This window comes from Macrotis lagotis, chromosome 2, assembly GCF_037893015.1.
Source record: "Macrotis lagotis isolate mMagLag1 chromosome 2, bilby.v1.9.chrom.fasta, whole genome shotgun sequence".
Taxonomy (NCBI): domain Eukaryota; kingdom Metazoa; phylum Chordata; class Mammalia; order Peramelemorphia; family Peramelidae; genus Macrotis; species Macrotis lagotis.
Window position 1 is genome coordinate 248,451,511 of NC_133659.1, and position 18,081 is coordinate 248,469,591.

Genomic DNA, 18,081 nt, shown 5'->3' on the forward strand with positions numbered 1-18,081 from the left:
ATTGGAACACACTCTTTCCAAAGTTACAAGTGACTTTTTAATTGCCAAATTAAATTGCCTTTTTTTTTTCAATTTTTACCCTTCTAGACTTTTCTGCAACATTTGGCACTGTCAATCACCCACTTCTTCTTGATACTCTTTTTCCCTCTATGTTTTGTGACCTTTCCTTTGCTGCTTCTCTTACCTGCATGATCACTTCCCAGTCTTACATTGATCTTCATCCAGGTTTGCCCACAAATGGGGATGTTCCCCAAGGCTCTGTTTTGGGCTCTTCTCTCTTCTCCCTCTATATTATCTCACTTGAGCATAGTTTCATAGTTCTCATGGATTCAATTATCATCTTTGCAGTTATTTCTCAGGTCTATATATCCAGCTCTAATCACTTTCCCACCCTCAAGCATCACATCTCCAATTTCCTATTGGATATTCTTAATCTAGATGTACCATAGACATTTTAAACTCAGCATGTCCAAAAATGAATTCATTACCTTTCCCCTAAAACCTTCCCTTCTTCTTTCACTCTTTCTTATTAAATATTATGCAATTAGAATGTATGTATGTAAACAAGTGTGGTCTTTCTTTCTCTATTTCATATCCCCTAATCTTCAGAAAAGTTTTATTTATCTATACTATTTATTTTGTTTTGAATTTTAATAATATTTTCCCCCTAATTACATCAAGAGAATTTTTAACATTCATTTTTATAAGATTTTTAGTTCCAAATTTTTCTCCCTTTCTCCCTTCCCTCTCCTCTTTCAAAAAATGGTAGGCAATTTGATAAAAGTAATACATATGTCATCATATAAAACATATTTAATATTATAGTTATGAAAGAAAAACATATCAAAAGGAAAAATCATAAAAAAGAATAAAGTGAAAAAAATGCTTCAATGTGCATCAGTTCTTTTTCTGGATGTGCATAGCATTTTCCTTCATGAGTCTTTTGTACTTGTCTTAGGTCCTTGTGTTGCTGAGAAGAGCTGAATTATTCACAGTTGATCATCATACAAAGTTACTGACACTGTTTACAACATTTTCCAGGTTCTGCTCATTTCACTTTGTATCGGTTCATAGAAATCTATCCAGATTTTTCTGAAATCTGCTTGTTGATCATTTCTTATTACACAATAGAATTCCATTGTATTCATATCTCATAGCTTGTTTAGTCATTTCCCAATTGATGCACATTCGCTCATTTTCTAATGTTTCACCACCATGAAACGGGCTGCTATAATTTTTTTTGCATATGTAGGTACTTTCTCATTTTTTATGATCTCTTTGAGATACAGGGTATGCTTAGTTTGGTTACCTTTTGAGCATAGTTTCAAATTGCTATCCAAAATGCTTGGATCAGTTCACAACTCCACCAACAATACATTAGTGTTCCAATATTCCCACATCCTGTCCAACATTTATAATTTTCTTTTTTTTGTCATATTAGTCAATTTGACAGGTGTGAAGTAGTTTCTCAGAGTTGTTTTAATTTGCATTTGTCTAATCAAAAGTGATTTGGATCACTTCTTTATATGAACTGCCTGTTCAGTTCCTTTGACCATTTATTAATTGGGGGATGGTTTGTGTTTTTAAAAATTTGACTCAGTCCTCTATATATTTGATAAATGAAGCCTTTATCTGAGTTTTCTGTAAAAAAATTTTTCCTAGCTTTCTTCTTTCCTTCTAATCTTGGTTATATTGGTTTTATTTGTACAATTAATATAATAAAATTAAAATTATCTGTTTTATATTTTGTAAAGCTCTCTCTCACATTTGGTCTGACAGGTAAACTATTCCTTGTTTTTCTATTTTGCTTATGGTGTCACCCCTTATACCTAAAACATGCACTCATCTTGACTTTATCTTGGTATACAATGCGAGATATTGGTCTATACCTAGTTTGTGTTCTATTATTTTCCAGTTTTTCCCAGAAGTTTTGGATTTTGATATTGATTATACATGTGAAGTCATGCAAAACATAATGTACATGTCATAGCATTATTAATTTGATACTATGTTCTTTGATAATGAAGGTCAACAATCGTCAATCATCATTATTTTTGTATTAGCCATGTTACAAAAGAAAATAGACAAAAATAAGATAAGAAATAAAGTTTTCAAATATGCTTCATTCTTTATTTATATTTCAGCAGTTCTTCCCCAGAAAAAGAAATAATTTTCATCATAGGTCATTTGGAATTGTCTTGGATAATTGTCTTTATTAGAATAAGAGTGGAATTCTTAACAAATATATATATATATATATATATAAAAGATTGTATATCTATATATATAATATTATGATTATTTGAAATTGAAAATCCTTTGCATGAAAAAAATCAATTAAACTAAGATAAGAAGGCCACTGAAAGACTAGGGAAGAAACCACTGAATAAAATATCTCTGATAAATGTCTGATATCTAAAATACATAGGCCGCAAAATATAAAAGACCAAAATGCTGGGGTTAAATGAAAATTAGAATTTGAGCTCAACCTAACAAGAGTTCTTTGGATGTAGAAATGTCATCAGGAGAAAATCCTTTCCTAGTTCTATGACTTTGCTTGACAGGAAATAGGCATGAGAAGAAATCTCCCTATCTCCAGAACTCCACGAATAGTCCTTTCTCCTGGGAATAGTTTTTCTCCCTCTGGTCTGTGGAAACTCCCATAGGTCCAACTTGCACAGTTAGATCATCCCCTAATCCCTTTCCCCTGGGAAATAAGCAGACCAAAGACCCCAATACTTGGGTATCTGGGATTGGGGCAGGGGGTGGTGGTCTGAATGTCCTTTTTAAACTCACCCTGCTCTCCCAAGGTAGGCAATTAATGTGACCTGTAATATTTGTCTCCTACTACTCCTGAGCATATGCATAAAAAAATCTTGGTTTAAAAGGGTACTTTGTTCCTGTGTGTGTGCTCTTTCACCTTGGACCAGGCTACCAGAGACCCCTGGATGGAGGGAACTTATAGCCCCTGGTGAAGGTGTTTATCCAAAAACCAGCTACAAAAAGACATTCTCCATGTTACATTTGAAAATGGTCTGTTTTTAAGGCTATCAATAATCTATAAAATGACTTCTCTCAATGACCAAAGACCAGGGGAAGTATGAGAGAACAAAGAATAGTATTGGATGAATAGGAGAAAAAATGTATTTGGTTTTAGGGCTAGCAGTATCATTGGGGTGAGGACTATATGACTGGATACACCAAGAAGAGCCAACTGAGGTGGAGGAGTGGTGTTAGTAACCAACTCTCTCTTTACTTGATTGATTTATGTAACCTAGCTCTATACTGCAGATGTTATTAGTGGACCTGAGGTAGTAGACTCTGACACCCGGGGAAATAAGGCTTTCTTTAATGGTGGTAGAACGTTCAGGGATAATGTATCTTAGAGCTAGCTTCAAAACTTAAAGATAACACTTAGATGTCTCAGTAATTTTCCCAGAAGCTGAAGTTATGATTGATAAGTTTTACCCATTAATTATAATTTTAATTCAGTGAGAAAACTAAATTCCTGAACTCAAATCAAAGACTTAAAAAATGTTTTTTTGGCAAATGCAGGCTAGATTATAAAATTAATAAAATCAATTAAATTATAGAATTATTATAGTAGAAATCTATGCAGCAGAAACTAGAGATAATATTTTTATCTTTTCACCCATTAGAAGTCAAATAATATGAATATATAAAGTACTCAAAAAAGGATTTATAAAGTATCAACAACCACATGAAATGATGTTCCAAATCTTGAATAAGATAAATGCAAATCAAAACATTTTTGAAGTTTCAACTCATATTCACCAAATTGGCAAAGAATGGGAAAATCATGGATGGTCAATGTTGAAGAAAGGATAGGAATAGGAATTCATTGGCTGATGTGTGAATTGGCACAAGTATCCTCAAAAGCAATTTGGTATGAAAGTTAGATAGAAAGATTATTGAACCAGGCTGTAAATGGAACTGTGATATCTTGAATTAAAGTCCGTCCACACTTTTACACTCTCAACCAACTGTTGTAAGATCTATGGAGCAAAGCAATTTTGAGCATTATCTGGCTTAATGTCATCATTAAGTGATTAATTTGGGGCCTAGTTCTAGGCCTATTGGACAAGAAAAATGTAAAATTAATTTAGGACTTTGATTGACAGAGAGGGTTCCAAGGACCCCAGTAAACTTCCTTGGGCACTACTTTTATGTACTTTTACCTTGTGTGTATTTTTTTTTACTTCTGTAGACTGTTTTTACCTAAGAGATGTTTTTATTGAATGTTTTCTCTGTACCATCAGGTTTAGACTGATCCATTGCACCAGATATAGAGTCACAACTAGGAAACAGAATATTTATGAACCACTATGAGTCAAATCCCCTGTTAGGGGAGTATTTGCCCCCAAGGAGCCTACATTACAATAGGAGGATGACAGCACATAAAAAGAAGCCTAAAAGGTTTGGGGTAAGGATTAATCTGGAAGAGGGGGATATGGGGAGAAATGGTTCTGCAAAGGAAATCAGTAAAATATCCATATTCTTTGACTCAGAGCTTCTACTGCTAGGAATATTCTCCAGGAAGATCAGTGACTAAAAGAAAGGTCCCATATGCATAAAAATATTTATAGCTATATTCTCTTTTCCTTTTTTATTCCTTATTTTAAATAATGGTTCTTTGTCAGAGGATAGAAAAGAGATACACTGGAAAATGTAGGCAAGATAAAAAACAAGATATATCAATTAAGACATATTTTTTAAATAAGCATGTCAAAAAGGCCCATGTTTTATATTACTCATACTCCCAATGCTTCTGTGAAGTCCTATAAAGTACCAGTGAAAAATGATTTCAGCACTCTTTCATGATTCAGAATTCACATCTTCCTTTAAGTCTCATAATAAATGTCATCTACTTTATGAAAATTTCTTAACCCTCCAAATGGAGTATTTTCTTTCTCAAATAATTTTTAGAGAACTTTGGATTTGTTTCTTGCTTATGTCACTCCCTATATTGGGTTCTTATCAGCATTCATGATCACCTCTCTTCTTTAATAAGGACAAATATCACCTCCCCTCTTCCTCCCACTACTTCCAGTAAAATGTGAATTATTTTTCAGTGCCTCAGAAATTTCTTAGCAGCTCCCTTGGCTTTCATGATATTCTCTCCTGGACATTCTTCCACTCATATAGCTCAGTGGATTATCTCAATCTGACCTCAGACTTCTTTGCTGGATCATCTTCCTATAGTTGTGGTTATTCCATGAGACTCCATTCTGAACCCTCTCGAATTCAATTATCTTCACATGAATAACTTCCAAGCTATTAACTCCCTTTCCAAATCTTACTTCCACAGTCTCTATTTCTTTTCTATTTTTTCAAAGGACTTCTGTTTCATTGACAAAAGCATAAACTTTTTAAAGAAAACTCTTGATATATCTCTTTCAGAAATTATAGTTGAGCTTATGTCCAAACTGTGCTTTTCTCTAAGCCAATGCTTGTAGACGTTTTAATCATGCTCTTGTTCCCTGCCACCACAATAGTTCATTATGGTATAGTTCTTTTTCTTTTCTTTTCTTTTTGTTTGTCCATTCTTCCAGCACACTTTCTGACTTCATAGTAAAATCAGGGCTGGGTTCTACCAAACTTCTAGAAAGGTTTGGATTCAGTGTGCTACAATTTTTCTTAGGTATATTGATTGTTGTGTTATTCCAGGATCTCCAGAACAGACTGGGGCAATCTTTCAGTATTCAGGGGAAAATCTGATTGCTATCCCTCTGGTCTGAACTCTGCAAATTCCTGACCTGGGTTTAGATTGTGTAAAAATAGAACACTGTTATATTCTATCCCAGTCATTTAGCTGGAAAGCCCTTTTGGTTCAGAGTGGCAGAGTTGTAGGTATCCATGTAATCAGAGATTCCTGCCTTGGTTATTCCTCTTCAAATTGGCCTAGATATTTTTTTTGTTTTAATAAAGTTTTATTAGACAGTTAGTAGTAGTAATTCTCATTTTCAGACACCTTTCTTAAATAGGAAAAAGTCCTCAACAAAAAATTCTGTATAAATCTTAGATTAATAGATTAGATTATTGTCATTATTTTTGCATTTTCTTTGAGTTAATAATTTTCTTTTAAACATAGCTTCTTATAGCCTCATAAATTTATCAACAATATTATAGTTTTTCCTATTCATTTAACTTTTACAAAATGTTTGCTGACTCCCACATATACACATATTTTTTTAACATTTGTTTTCCAACTATATACAATAGTAATATGTACCCATCATTTTTTGCAAGGCTCTGAATTCTACAATTTTCCCCCTTCCCTTCCCCCCCAGAAGACTATCCGACAGTCTCTACATTGTTTCCATGCCATATATTGATGTGAATTGAATGTTATAAGAGTAAACATAAGACTAAATATAAACCCCCTCCTCCCCCTGCCCCAAGAAACCTCAAGAATAGAGAGAAAGAAAAACAAATATACTTCAGTCTGTGTTCAGATTTCAATGGCTCTCTCTCTCTGGGGTGAGTTGGTTTCCCTATCATAAGTCCACCAGAGAAGTTGCTTCAATATTTTTCCCTCAGTTGCTATTACTAGCTGTACCTCCACTCTATTTCTCCCCACTGTCATTTATTCTATTCTCTCTCTCCTTTCATCCTGGACCTGTTCAAAACTGTGTTGCATATGAGTACCCTCTCCTTCAATCTTCCCTCTCTTCTATTACCTATTCCTCCCTTCCCTCCCCCCCATTCCCCCTCATCCCATCCCTTTCCTCCCATCCTTCTCCAGGACAAGACAGATTTCCTTTTTTTTTTACTTGAAACACAGGTTTAAACTCCAAACCAGTAATTGAGACTGAAGTCCAGAGACAAAGAACAGAACCTCCATGCCCCACAGGCTCCAAAGAGAAAAACTACTGATGCAGAGAGTTTGCAACAGTGACTTGGAGAAAAACAAAGTGTAGGGGATTTTCCAGTTGGCTTCTGGTAGTAATGGGGCAGTTCTAGAGGAGAGAGATCTCAGTGCTGGAGTTATGGGTCAGGTTCCAGTCTCAGCTCTGTCACTAAACTACCATGTGGTCTTGGACAAGTTATATCACCTCTCACATTCTCAGCTCTGCCTTTGTGACCTAAGGGCTCTATCCTCATGTATTCTAAGGGCCCTCTCATCTCTGTCATCCTGTGTCCTAAGGGTCCTCCCAGCTCTGACATCCTGTGTTCTAAGGGTCCTCCCAGCCCTGACCTGCTGTGCCCTCTAAGGGCCCTAGCAGCTTTAACATTATTCAGTGACTAAAACGGTCCATGGAAATTACACACCAATTCTGCTTTCCCGTGAGAAAATCTGTTTTTGGCAGAAAGTGTCCCCAAGGCTCAAAACCAGGCTCTTGTTTTCCTCCCAAAGTGCTGCTTTACAGTAAACACGTGGGTTTGTTTGGGTGGTGGGGTGGAGAGGAAGGAGAGAAGAGAACCCTTCCAGCCTTAACCTTTCCTTCTTTAAGGTCACTGGACATAGAAAGGGTCTGCAATTAGCAACTTCCAGCCCATGACAACCAGTTCAGGGGAAGTTTGCACTCAGTCATTTCTGCTATGCATGTGCATGTGGATGGGGTTGGGCTGGGTGAGCATCTCACCAAAGGAAAAAACTGAGGGGCTGTGGGGGGGGGGGGTAGTAGTTCTATTGCATCTGAATCACCCAGCCCGATCCAGACACCTCTGGCGAGACAGACCTCCCAACCACCCTCTGAGCAGCTGTTCCTACCATCCCATATTTAAGCATGGCCAAGGAACGGATTTCTGACTTCAGTAGAAAGAACCCCCTTTCCCTCCTGGCCGCAGCAGGTGGGTGACAGAGGTAGGCAGACAGCTGCTCAGCCTCCAGCCCTTCTCCAATTTGGTCACAGTCAGATCTGGAGCACCACAGAGCCCTGGCTGGACTCCTGGCACTGGAACAATGCTACTGATTGAGGCAAAAGTTAAAAACCAAACCCTTCCCCCACCAAAAAATAGAAAAACCCGGACAGGAGCAATCGAAGGATTTTGTTCCTTGCTCCTGGGTGAGGAAGCAGCTCCTCCGAATCAAAGTGCCTTCACAGAAGCTCTGTGCACAAGTCTCATCTTAGCTTATAAAAGCAATAAATTAATTGTAGGGATCTGCCTCCAAGGCTATCTACAAAAGTGCCCGACCGGCTAAGGAAAGTCTTTCTCTCACCCCACTGCACCTGCATGCTACAAAAATAAAGAGACTTCTTTCCAGTTTGTAGAAAAGACTTGTGGTGGTTCTTGTTCAAGTCCAAGGTTTCCTTGTACTGGGTCTGGTGTTCTGTTTTTCTCCAAAGGGGCACGACCCAAAGGCTTGCTCTTCCTGAGGTTTGTGGCTTTTGGAAGGTGGCGAGCTTCCTTTCTCCCGCACCCCGTCATGAGGACGCATGCATCAACTGGACTCAGATCTGAGAGGCAGATGCAGAATGGGTAGGATGGGTGGGGTGGGGGTCCTTGCAGCCCCGATGGGATGGGCAGGCGGGCACCTCTTTCTGATGCGACTTCCCACTTCCCACTGCAAGTGTGGCTCCTAGCGCCGGTCCCCATCCTTCTTCTTCACTGGACCTGCTGCCTCCCGTGGACTCGCTCTGGGAGCTCGAGGGTCAGGTCCTGCCTGCCCCTGGCCTCCCAGAGCTGAAGGATGGGCAGGGACTTGGCCGCCTGCAGGGGACCTCGAAGAATCCGGCCCACCCTGGGAGGCTGCAGCCCCGAACTCAAGTCCCGGAGATCCCTGCTGTTCTGCCGCTGGGATGAGAGACGCTTGTACTCTACTGTCTTGGTCTCGTCCGTCTGCTCGGTGTAGACCTTGGCCACCAGCTGGAGGGGAGGATAAGAGCCCTGACATTCCCACTCGGCCGAGCCTGGCTCATGCACCTCACCCTCCAAGCCCTGCACATCAATCTGGGGGACGGGCAGGGGCTTCTGCTCACGCGTCCCTGGCTGCAGCCCCCTCAGCTCCGCCTGGCCCTCCTGCTTGCAGGATCCCTCGTCCCCCAACCCTGGGGGCTCTGGCTCATCGCAGCTCACCTCCTGGACAGCCTCTTGTTTTTTGAAGGAGTCTCGGTGCTCTGAGAGGTTCAGGCGCCTCATGACAAGACAGATTTCCTCACCCTCTTAAGTGTGTATGTCATTTCCTCCTTGAGCCATTTCCAATGAGAATGAAGGCTCACTCATTCCCCCTTGCCTTCCCTCCATTGAAAAAGCTTTTTTTTACTCTGATGTGAAATCTCTCAGCTTCTTTATCTCTCCCAGTACTTTCCCCGATTGCCCATTGACTCCATCCCTTTACTACATCATGCCATTATATTCTGCTCCTTTCTGTGTCCTGTCTATGCTCCTTCTAACAGCTCTTATAAATGAGAAAGTTCATATGAGTTATCAATATCTTCTTCCTGTGCAGGAGTACAAACAGTTCAACATCATCAAGTTCCTCATAGTTAGTTCCTCTCTTCCACTTCCTCTATGGTTCACCAGATTCCTGTACTTGGAGATCAAACTTTCTGTTCAGCTCTGGTCCTCTCTTAGGAAAGTTTGAAAGTCCCCCCCCCCCAATCTTTTCCCCTGAAAGAGGATGCTCAGTTTTGCTAGGTAGTTGATTCTTGGTTGTAAACCAAGATCTTTTGCCTTCCAGAATATCATATTCCAATCCCTACAAGCCCTCAATGTAGATGGTACCAGATTCTGTGTAATCCTGACTATGGAGCCTCGATAGTTGAATTGTCTGTTTCTGGCCGCTTTTAGAATTTTCTCTTTGATTTGGGAGTTTTGGAATTTGGCTATAATATTCCTGGAAGGTTTTCTTTTGGGATCCCTTTCAGGGGGTGACTGGTGAATTCACTTGATTTCTATTTTACCCTCTGCTTCTAGGATCTCAGGGCAATTCTGCTGTATTATTTCTTGAAAAATGATGTCTAGGCTCTTCTCCTGGTCGTGGCTTTCAGATAGTCAAATAATTTTCAAATCATTTCTTCTGGATCTGTTTTCAAAGTCAGTTGTTTTTTCAGTGAGATATTTCACATTTTCTTCTAATTTCTGGGGTTTTTTGGAAGAATTTTATTTCTTCCTGCTTTCTTGCAAAATGGTCAGCTTCCTTTAGTTCCATTTTGCATTTGGAGTTATTTTCTTCAGAGAGCTTTTTTATCTCCTTTTCCAGCTGGCCAATTCTACTTTTTAAAGCATTCTCCTCATTTACCTTTTGTTTTGCTTTTTCCATTAGGCCTAAACTGGTTTTTAACATATTATTTTCTTCAGTATTTTTTTGTATATCTTTCACCAAGCTTTTGATTTGGTTTTCATGATTTTTCTACATCACTCTTATTTCTCTTCCCAATTTTTCCTCCACCTCCCTTAATTGCTTTTCAAAGTCTTTTTTGAGCTCATCCACAGTCTGAGCCCATTTTCTATTTCTCTTGGAGGTTTTGGATAGGGAAGCTTTGCTTTTGTCATAATCTGAGTATGTTTTTTGATCTTCCATGCCACTGAGGTAATTCTCTATGGTCAGATTGTTCTTTTTCTGTTGTTTACTCATTTCCTTAGCCCAAGGATAATTTACAGCACTTCCAAGGCTTTAGGGTTGGTTTTTTGGGAGGGACACCCCATTGGGACCTTTATTCCTCCAAGGTCTTAAGCTCTCTAGTCTGTTCTTTGATATGTAGATGACCACAGCATTACCCTCTGCTCTGAGGCTATAAGGCAGGATCCAGCTATCTTAGTATGGAAGTATCTGAGTGTAGGCAAACAGCACAGTCCTAGCCCAGGGAGAGCAGAGAAATCTCTGCAGACTTTCTTTATTGTCTCTGGGGGTGCAAGCTGCTTTTTCCCCGATTCTCGCTGCAGATTCTTTGGCCCTGCTTCTCGCTCCACACTCACCCAGGTGCAGCAGAGTTTTCTCCTTGATCCTTCAAGCTGTTATGGGTGATGTCTGACCTGTGCTGGGCTGGGCTGCACCTCGGCTTTTTTTCCAACCACCCAGTCCTGGTGAATCACACCTTTCCTGTGGAACTTCTAAGCTATCTTGGACTGGGAAAATGTATCACTCAGTCTTTCTGTGAGTTCTGCCCTTCTAAATTTCGGCTAGAGCTATCCTTTATATTTTGGGGGTTTGGGGGGTTGGAGTTCTTGGGGAATGCTGCCTTCATGCGCCATCTTGGCTCTTCCCCCCCCCCCCCGGCCTAGATGTTTTAAGTGAGACTTTCTTTTACATCTGAGGTCTACTATTGGCTTTCAAACTTCCTTCTTTCTTTATATGTAGCCCAGGGTCTCCCTATGCAAGAATGCCACCATGGGCAGGTCCTCTTCTTACTTCACCTTGTATCTATGACCTAGAACTGAGTAGTTGATAACTAAGCTGCCAGTTAGCACCTCTTCTAATTACAGTGCCTCAATTTGGGTTTGGGGGATGCCCCAAGATGAATCTGGGACCTCCTTTTGCCTCAGAATGTTGTTTCTCCCTGAGCACCCAGCTGTCTCCATAGTGTTTTTCTTAAAGGCTTTCCTTATAGATATTTGAGTCATGTTTTTCTTCTTGAGTGTTTTTTAATTTAATTTATTTTTCCAATTCTATCTAAGGATAAATTTCAAAATTCATTTTTGTAAAGTTTTCTCCTGTTCCTTCCCTTCCTCTATCCTGATAGATAATCTGATATGCGAAGATCACATTACATATATTCCGATATTAGTCATGCTATGAAAAAACTAGTTCAAAAGGGGAAAAACTAAAATCAAAATTTTAAAAGTGAAAATAGTATGCTTTAATCTGCATTCAGACTTCATAGTTCTTTCTCTGGATGTGATAACTTTTTCCATCACAAGTTTTTCAAAATTGTCTTTGTTCACTGTATTGCTGAGAAGAACTAAGTCTATCATAGTTGATCATCAGACTATTACTGTGTACAATGTTATTCTGGTTCTGCCCACTTCTCTCAGCATCAGACGTTAATATAAGTCTTTTTTTCCAAATGTTTTTTTAATTTTTAAATTTTCTTTAATTTATTTACATGTTACTAAAATATTCTTGTTGTAAGAGTAAACATAATACCCCCTTCCCCACAAAAAATATAAACCCTCATGAGAAATAAAGTGAAAGAAAGAGAAAAAATATGTTTCAGTCTGTGTTCTTATTCCATCAGCTCTGTCTTAAGTGGATCACTTTTTTTTTTTATCATAAGTCCATCATAGAAGTTACTTGCATATTTTTCTACAGTTGCTGTGGTTGATTGTATTTCCCTCCATCTATTTCTCTCCACTACCATCTATTATATTTTCTCTCTCCTTTCACTCTGATCCTCTTCAAAAATGTGCTGTGAGGCAGCCAAGTGGCACAGTGGACAGAGCACTGGCCCTGGAGCCAAGAGGCCCCAAGCCTATGTCCTACCCCATAGACCCAGTAACCACCTGGTCCCGTGGTCTCAGACAGGCCGCTGAATCCCACCACCTTGCAAAAAGTAAAAAAGAAAATGGGTTATATCTGACTATCCTTTCCTATGATCTACCCTCTCCTCTATCATGCACATCCCCCCTCCCTTTTCTCTGTTCCCCTTTCTCTCCTTTTTCTTCTAGATTTCTATACTCTATTGAGTGTGTATGCTGCTTCCTCTCTGAACCATTTCCAATGAGAATGAAGATCCCTCATTCTGCCTCACCTTCCCCCTTTCCATACCATTGCAAAAGCTATTTCTTGACTTTTTTACATGAAATATCTTAGCCCATTCTACCTCTCCTTTCTCTTACTAGTACATTTCCTTTTCACCCATTGACTCCATTTTTACAATGTATTATACCGTCAAATTCAGCTCTCTCCTATACTTCATCTATAAAAGCTCTTTCTACCTGTTCTATTAAATGAGAAAGTTCATATAAGTATTATCAGTATCATCTTTCCATGCAGGAATACATGGAGTTCATCATCATTAAGTCCCTCATAATTTACCCTTCTTGTCCACTCTGTCTATGCTTCACCTGAGTCCTGTACTTGAAGATCAAACTTTCTGTTCAGCTCTGGTTATTTCAGCAGGAACATTTGAAATTCCCCTGGTTCATTGAAAGTCCATCATTTCCCTTGGAAGAGGATGTTCAGTTTTTCTAGGTAGTTGATTCTTGGTGGCATGCTAAACTCTTTTGCCTTCCAGAATATTATATTCCAAGCACTATGAGCCCTTAATGTGGTTGCTGCCAAGTCCTGTGTAATCCTGATTGTAGCTCCATGATATTTGAATTGTGCCCTACTGGCTGCTTGTAATATTTTCTTTTTGACTTGGGAGTTTTGTAATTTGGCTATAATATTCCTGGGGGTTCTTTTTTTGGATCTCTTTCCAGGGGAGAACAGTGGACTCTTTCAATTTCTATTTTACCCTCTGCTTCTAAGATATCAGGGAAATTTTCCTATAGAATTTTCCTATAGAAATTCTTTAAAAATGAGGTTAAGGCTCTTTTCCTGATCATGACTTCCAGGTAGCCCAATAATTTTTAAATTATCTCTTCTGGATCTGTTTTCTAGCTCAGTTGTCTTTTCAATAATATATTCCACATTTTCTTCTAGTATTTCATTCTTTTGCTGTTGAATTATTATGTCTTGATTTCTCGCTAAGTCATCAACTTCCTTTAGCTACATCTGAAGGATTTGTTTTCCTCAGAGAGCTTATCTCCTTTACATCTAGCCAAATCTGCTTTTTAAAACATTCTTCTCATTAACTCTTTGAACTGTTTTATCCATTTGTTGTTGTTAATATGTTATTTTCTTCAGCATTTTTTGGATCACCTTGACTAAGCTGCTGACTTCATTTTCATGTTTTTCCTGAATCTCTCTCATTTCTCTTCCCAATTATTCTTCTACCTCCCTTACTTGATTTTCAGAATCTTTTTTGAGCTCTTCCTGAGCCCAACTTCTTTCTTGGAGTCTTTAGATGCAGAAGCTTGGACTTTCTCATCTTCAGAGTCTGTGTTTTGGTCCTCCATGGGACCAAAATAATTGTCTATGGTCAGGTTCCCTTTTTTTCTGTTTACTCATTTCTCCAGCCTGTACCTGGTTTTGGAGTGCTTCCTGAGCTTTTGAGTATTATTGGGACATCCCTTCAAGGACCTCAGTTCCTTCAAGGTCTTATGGGAGGCTCTGACTGCTGTCCTGGTCTTTGAATGACCATGAGCTCCCCCCTGCCATGGGGCTATGAGGAAGGTCCCTGCTCTATAGGAGCCCCAGAATGTGACCAGTCTCTGACTATGGAGAAAGCCCCAGAGTCCCATCCCAAGAACAGGGGACAGACCTCGACAGTTTCCCGCTACTCCCTTACCTTCCGTGGGCTGAGCACCCAAGGAGCAGCTGTTGGGCCACTCCACAAGCCTGTTTCCCAGATAAGTCTTTCCATGTTTTTCTGAAATCCATCTGCTCATCATTTCTTATAGAACAATAATATTCATTCAGATTCATCTACTACAACTTGTTTAGTCATTCCCCAAATGAGAGGCATATCCTCAATTTCCAATTCTTTGCCACTTCAAAAAGAGTTGCTATGAATATTTTTGTATATATGGGTCTTTTCCCCTTCTTTATGGTCTCTCTGGGATACAGACCTAGTGGTGGTATTACTAGATCAAAGGCTATGCACAGATTTATTGCCCTTTGGGCATAATTCTATATTGCTCTCCAGAATGGCTTGGAGCAGTTCACAACTCTGTCAACTATGTGTTAGTGTCCCAGTTTTCCCACATGCCTTCCAACAATGATCATTTCTCTTTTCTGACATATTAGCCTATATGATAGGTATGAAGTGGTACCTCAGAGTTGTTTTAATTTGCATCTCTCTGTTTAAAAGTATTTGGAGCATTTTTTTTCATATGACTATAGATATCCACACACTTCTTAAGGGAAGGATTAGACTGTTTCTGTTGTGGCTTTCTTGGATATTGAGTAGGGTACTAAATCAGGATGTCAGGGATAACTCTAGCTGGGGACTCATAATCTTTCTGTATTCGCAAAGTGGTCTGATCTAAGATGAAGAACTTCTGTTCTGAGTTCTACCAGTTCCTGCCCAGAGTCAGGTCTGTGCAACACTTGTGGTGGTTATCCCCTGGTTGGCAGTTCTAGCAGACCGCTGTGGGATTCATCTAGAAAGCTCTGCAGTTTTATAGTGACTGAACTGCAAACTCCTGTTTGGTCTTGGGATTCCTTCTCCAGTTATTCTGCCTTTGATTCAAACTTGACTGGAAAGTAGAACTTTTCTTCCTTCCTTCCTTCCTTCCTTTTTTTTTCTTTCTTTTCTTGGCAAATACATGGTATTAAGTGACTTGCCCAAGGTCATACTGCTATGTAAGTATTAAATGTATGAAGTCAAATTTGAACTCAGGTCCTCCTGACTCTAAGGTTGTGCTCTATCCACTAGGTCACCTAGCTGCCCCTAGAACTGACTTCTTGTTCTGCTCTTGGAGTTAGATACATAGCTACTGTTTGCTTTAGAACTTGTTCTGTAGTATACAATCTATAGCCTACAACTACTCACAGCCTGGAAGGCCATCTCTAGGCAGAGGTCCCTTCCTTTGTCCACTCTGTGTTTTAGAACTAAGTAATGAACAATAGATCTTTCAGTTGATACCTGTTTTTGCATCCTGAATAAAGATCTTCTTAATGGTCGTGACCTAGGAGAGAAAGAATTTTATTCCTCTTTGGTCAGAGTCTGTCCCAGTTTCTGTAACCCTTTTTGTCTGTCCCTCTATTCTGACTTGGGTTGGAAGAAGGACTCATTCTGATTTTTTTCTCTTGGATTTCCTGATCAGGACTTGGTATGATGTATTTTCAAGATCTTTGTGGACTTGCACTGGGGAGTTTGGCCATACTTCTCCCTGCTATTATTCCATCTTAACCCTCTCTCTAGCCTGTACTTTTCCAGAGTAAAAGGAATGGGGAACCATGACCAGAGTTTCTAGATGATCTGCCATTATCCAGGTCTTAAGGAGATGTCCTTGGACTGCAAAATTATGAAATCTTCCTGGTTTTCTATATCTTCTTCCTTGAAATAGGGAGGAAAAAAAGAAAGGGTTGAATTTTTTCATTATTGTAGTGGTAACTGAAGGGGGTTATACTTCATGGGCCTTATACAAGAATAATCTTATTGGGTCTTTCCTAGGGGATGTGTATCAAAGCTTCCCTGGAATATTCTAGGGACATGTGTGATAATGCTGAAGGGCACTGATCTTTGAAATGATGAAAAAATTCCATTAATAACACTGAACAATAAATGCTGATGGCTTCATGAATTTTTTTTGCTTTTTTATTTTTTCAATTACATTAAATGATAATTTTCAAAATTCATTTTTAGTAAGATTTTAAATTTCACATTTTCACAATCATATTAAACATATTCCCATATTGACTTCATAAATCTTGAAAAATGAGTGATTTGTCTTTTGTCTTCTCTTCTTTTTCTTTGCAGGTTGTTTCAAGACTATTTGAATCTCTCCTAGTAGGAGTTGGATATCTCCCTGTAGGGCTGATACCTTTCCCAATCCTGGCCACATGGCATCTGTGAGCCAGCTAAATCTTACCTATATGAGCCTAAGATTGAATCTCAGAACCCGAGCTGACTTTTCAATTTTATATTTCTTTCCTCAATATAGGTGACTGATCAGCAATCCTAAAATGTGCAATCCCTGCTTTGGAGTCCCACTTTTGAGTTTAGGAGGTCCAGAGCTTCTATATATTCTGTCAGCATGAGAACTGTCTTTTCTACATCTACTACAGTCCTTTTTAGGCTACATGATGGATCCAATACCCAGTCTAACTTGACAAAAGACATGGAGGGAATTGTTTGGATGGTGAAGAACTGAGATTAAACATAAAATATCTATTCTGCAATCCCTGCTTCATGTATAGAAATTTAAATTTCAAAGGAAATTTATAACCCAGGAAAGTATAAACCATACTCATATTACTACTGCTATGGTTTAAATTTTGTTCATTTGAGAACAGCATTCATGTGTTCAACTTGTTAGAACCATTTGTGGTTAGCATTTCACTTTGTGGAAGAAATAAATAGTTGTCACATACTTGATCAATTGCATATTGAATCTTTCTAATTTCCCCACTTTGGAAAGATCCTCAACATAGTCCAAAACCTGGACTTAAAATTTTTTCCCAGAACCTAGCTCTTCTTTTAAGTGGTCAGGTTCCCATACTACTGTATAGGACAGGAATTTAGAGCTTATAAAGGACAAACAAGGAGAAGGAAATGATAATGGTCTCAGCTTCTCTGGACTTGGCAACCACTATTCTTTTACAATTATAATTTTTCTAAATATGGCAAGTTTAAGCCTTCTAGCTCCCCCAGTGATTTCCCCCCAGTGATTTTTAACACATAGATGGCAATACCTCACATCTCATTACTGTTAGGTCAATAGCAATGACTTTGAACTTCAAAACTATTTTCCCTGGAGAGTCCTAATAATAAACTTCAGCCCCTTCTCCAAATAAGCATGCGAGTCACAGCAGTATTTCTGCCAAATCAAAACCACTTAATAAGCATCTTTCATGACTCTAGTCCCTGTGGAAAAGAATACCCTCAATAGTGTAAAAAGGGAGAAAGTTGAAGATGAGATCAACCCAACCTCATTAGCTTTTAGGGTATAGCAATCTCTAGAGACTACACAGTTTAGAAGTCTCAGCAGGCAGTTTTGCAATCAGACCAATTATGCCCAGCCAGAGTTTCACTTTTGCTGCAAATGAGTCTTGGGAGGTTAGTTAGGAAAGGAATCCTTACTGAAACTCTCCCAGCAACAGTCCAGAGAGAATAGGGAACAATTGAGGATGAATGAACAAAACATAGGTGAGACAGGTGAGGAGTATTCAAAGTAATTTGTCTCAGCCAATTTGATCTGCAGCATGAGTTAAGAGGCAACAGAAAAAATGTCCCAAAATATCTCTTTCAACAGCAAAATAGCTATTTCTAAGCCTCCAAATTCCACCAGTGGGATCTTCTTTGTGTCTGACTAGTTATCATTAACAGAAAATGTCTGTTTAAATGCACAAATCTCTTGCAGTAGATTAATCATCCTTCCTAAAATATCACTTTTACTCAAGAA

At 39.0% G+C, this 18,081-nt stretch overlaps 1 protein-coding gene across 1 annotated transcript in view; it reads right to left on the bottom strand.

Moving 5' to 3' along the window:
• Positions 1-6,771: 6,771 nt before the first annotated feature.
• Positions 6,772-18,081, bottom strand: part of LOC141514671 (microtubule-associated serine/threonine-protein kinase 3-like) — a 46,792-nt gene continuing 35,482 nt past the window's right edge. Inside the window, exon 2 of the mRNA XM_074225648.1 lies at positions 6,772-16,013. Within this exon, the coding sequence (XP_074081749.1) occupies positions 8,572-9,105 (534 nt within the window). The 5' untranslated portion in view covers positions 9,106-16,013 and the 3' untranslated portion in view covers positions 6,772-8,571. The remainder of the gene's footprint in view (positions 16,014-18,081) is intronic.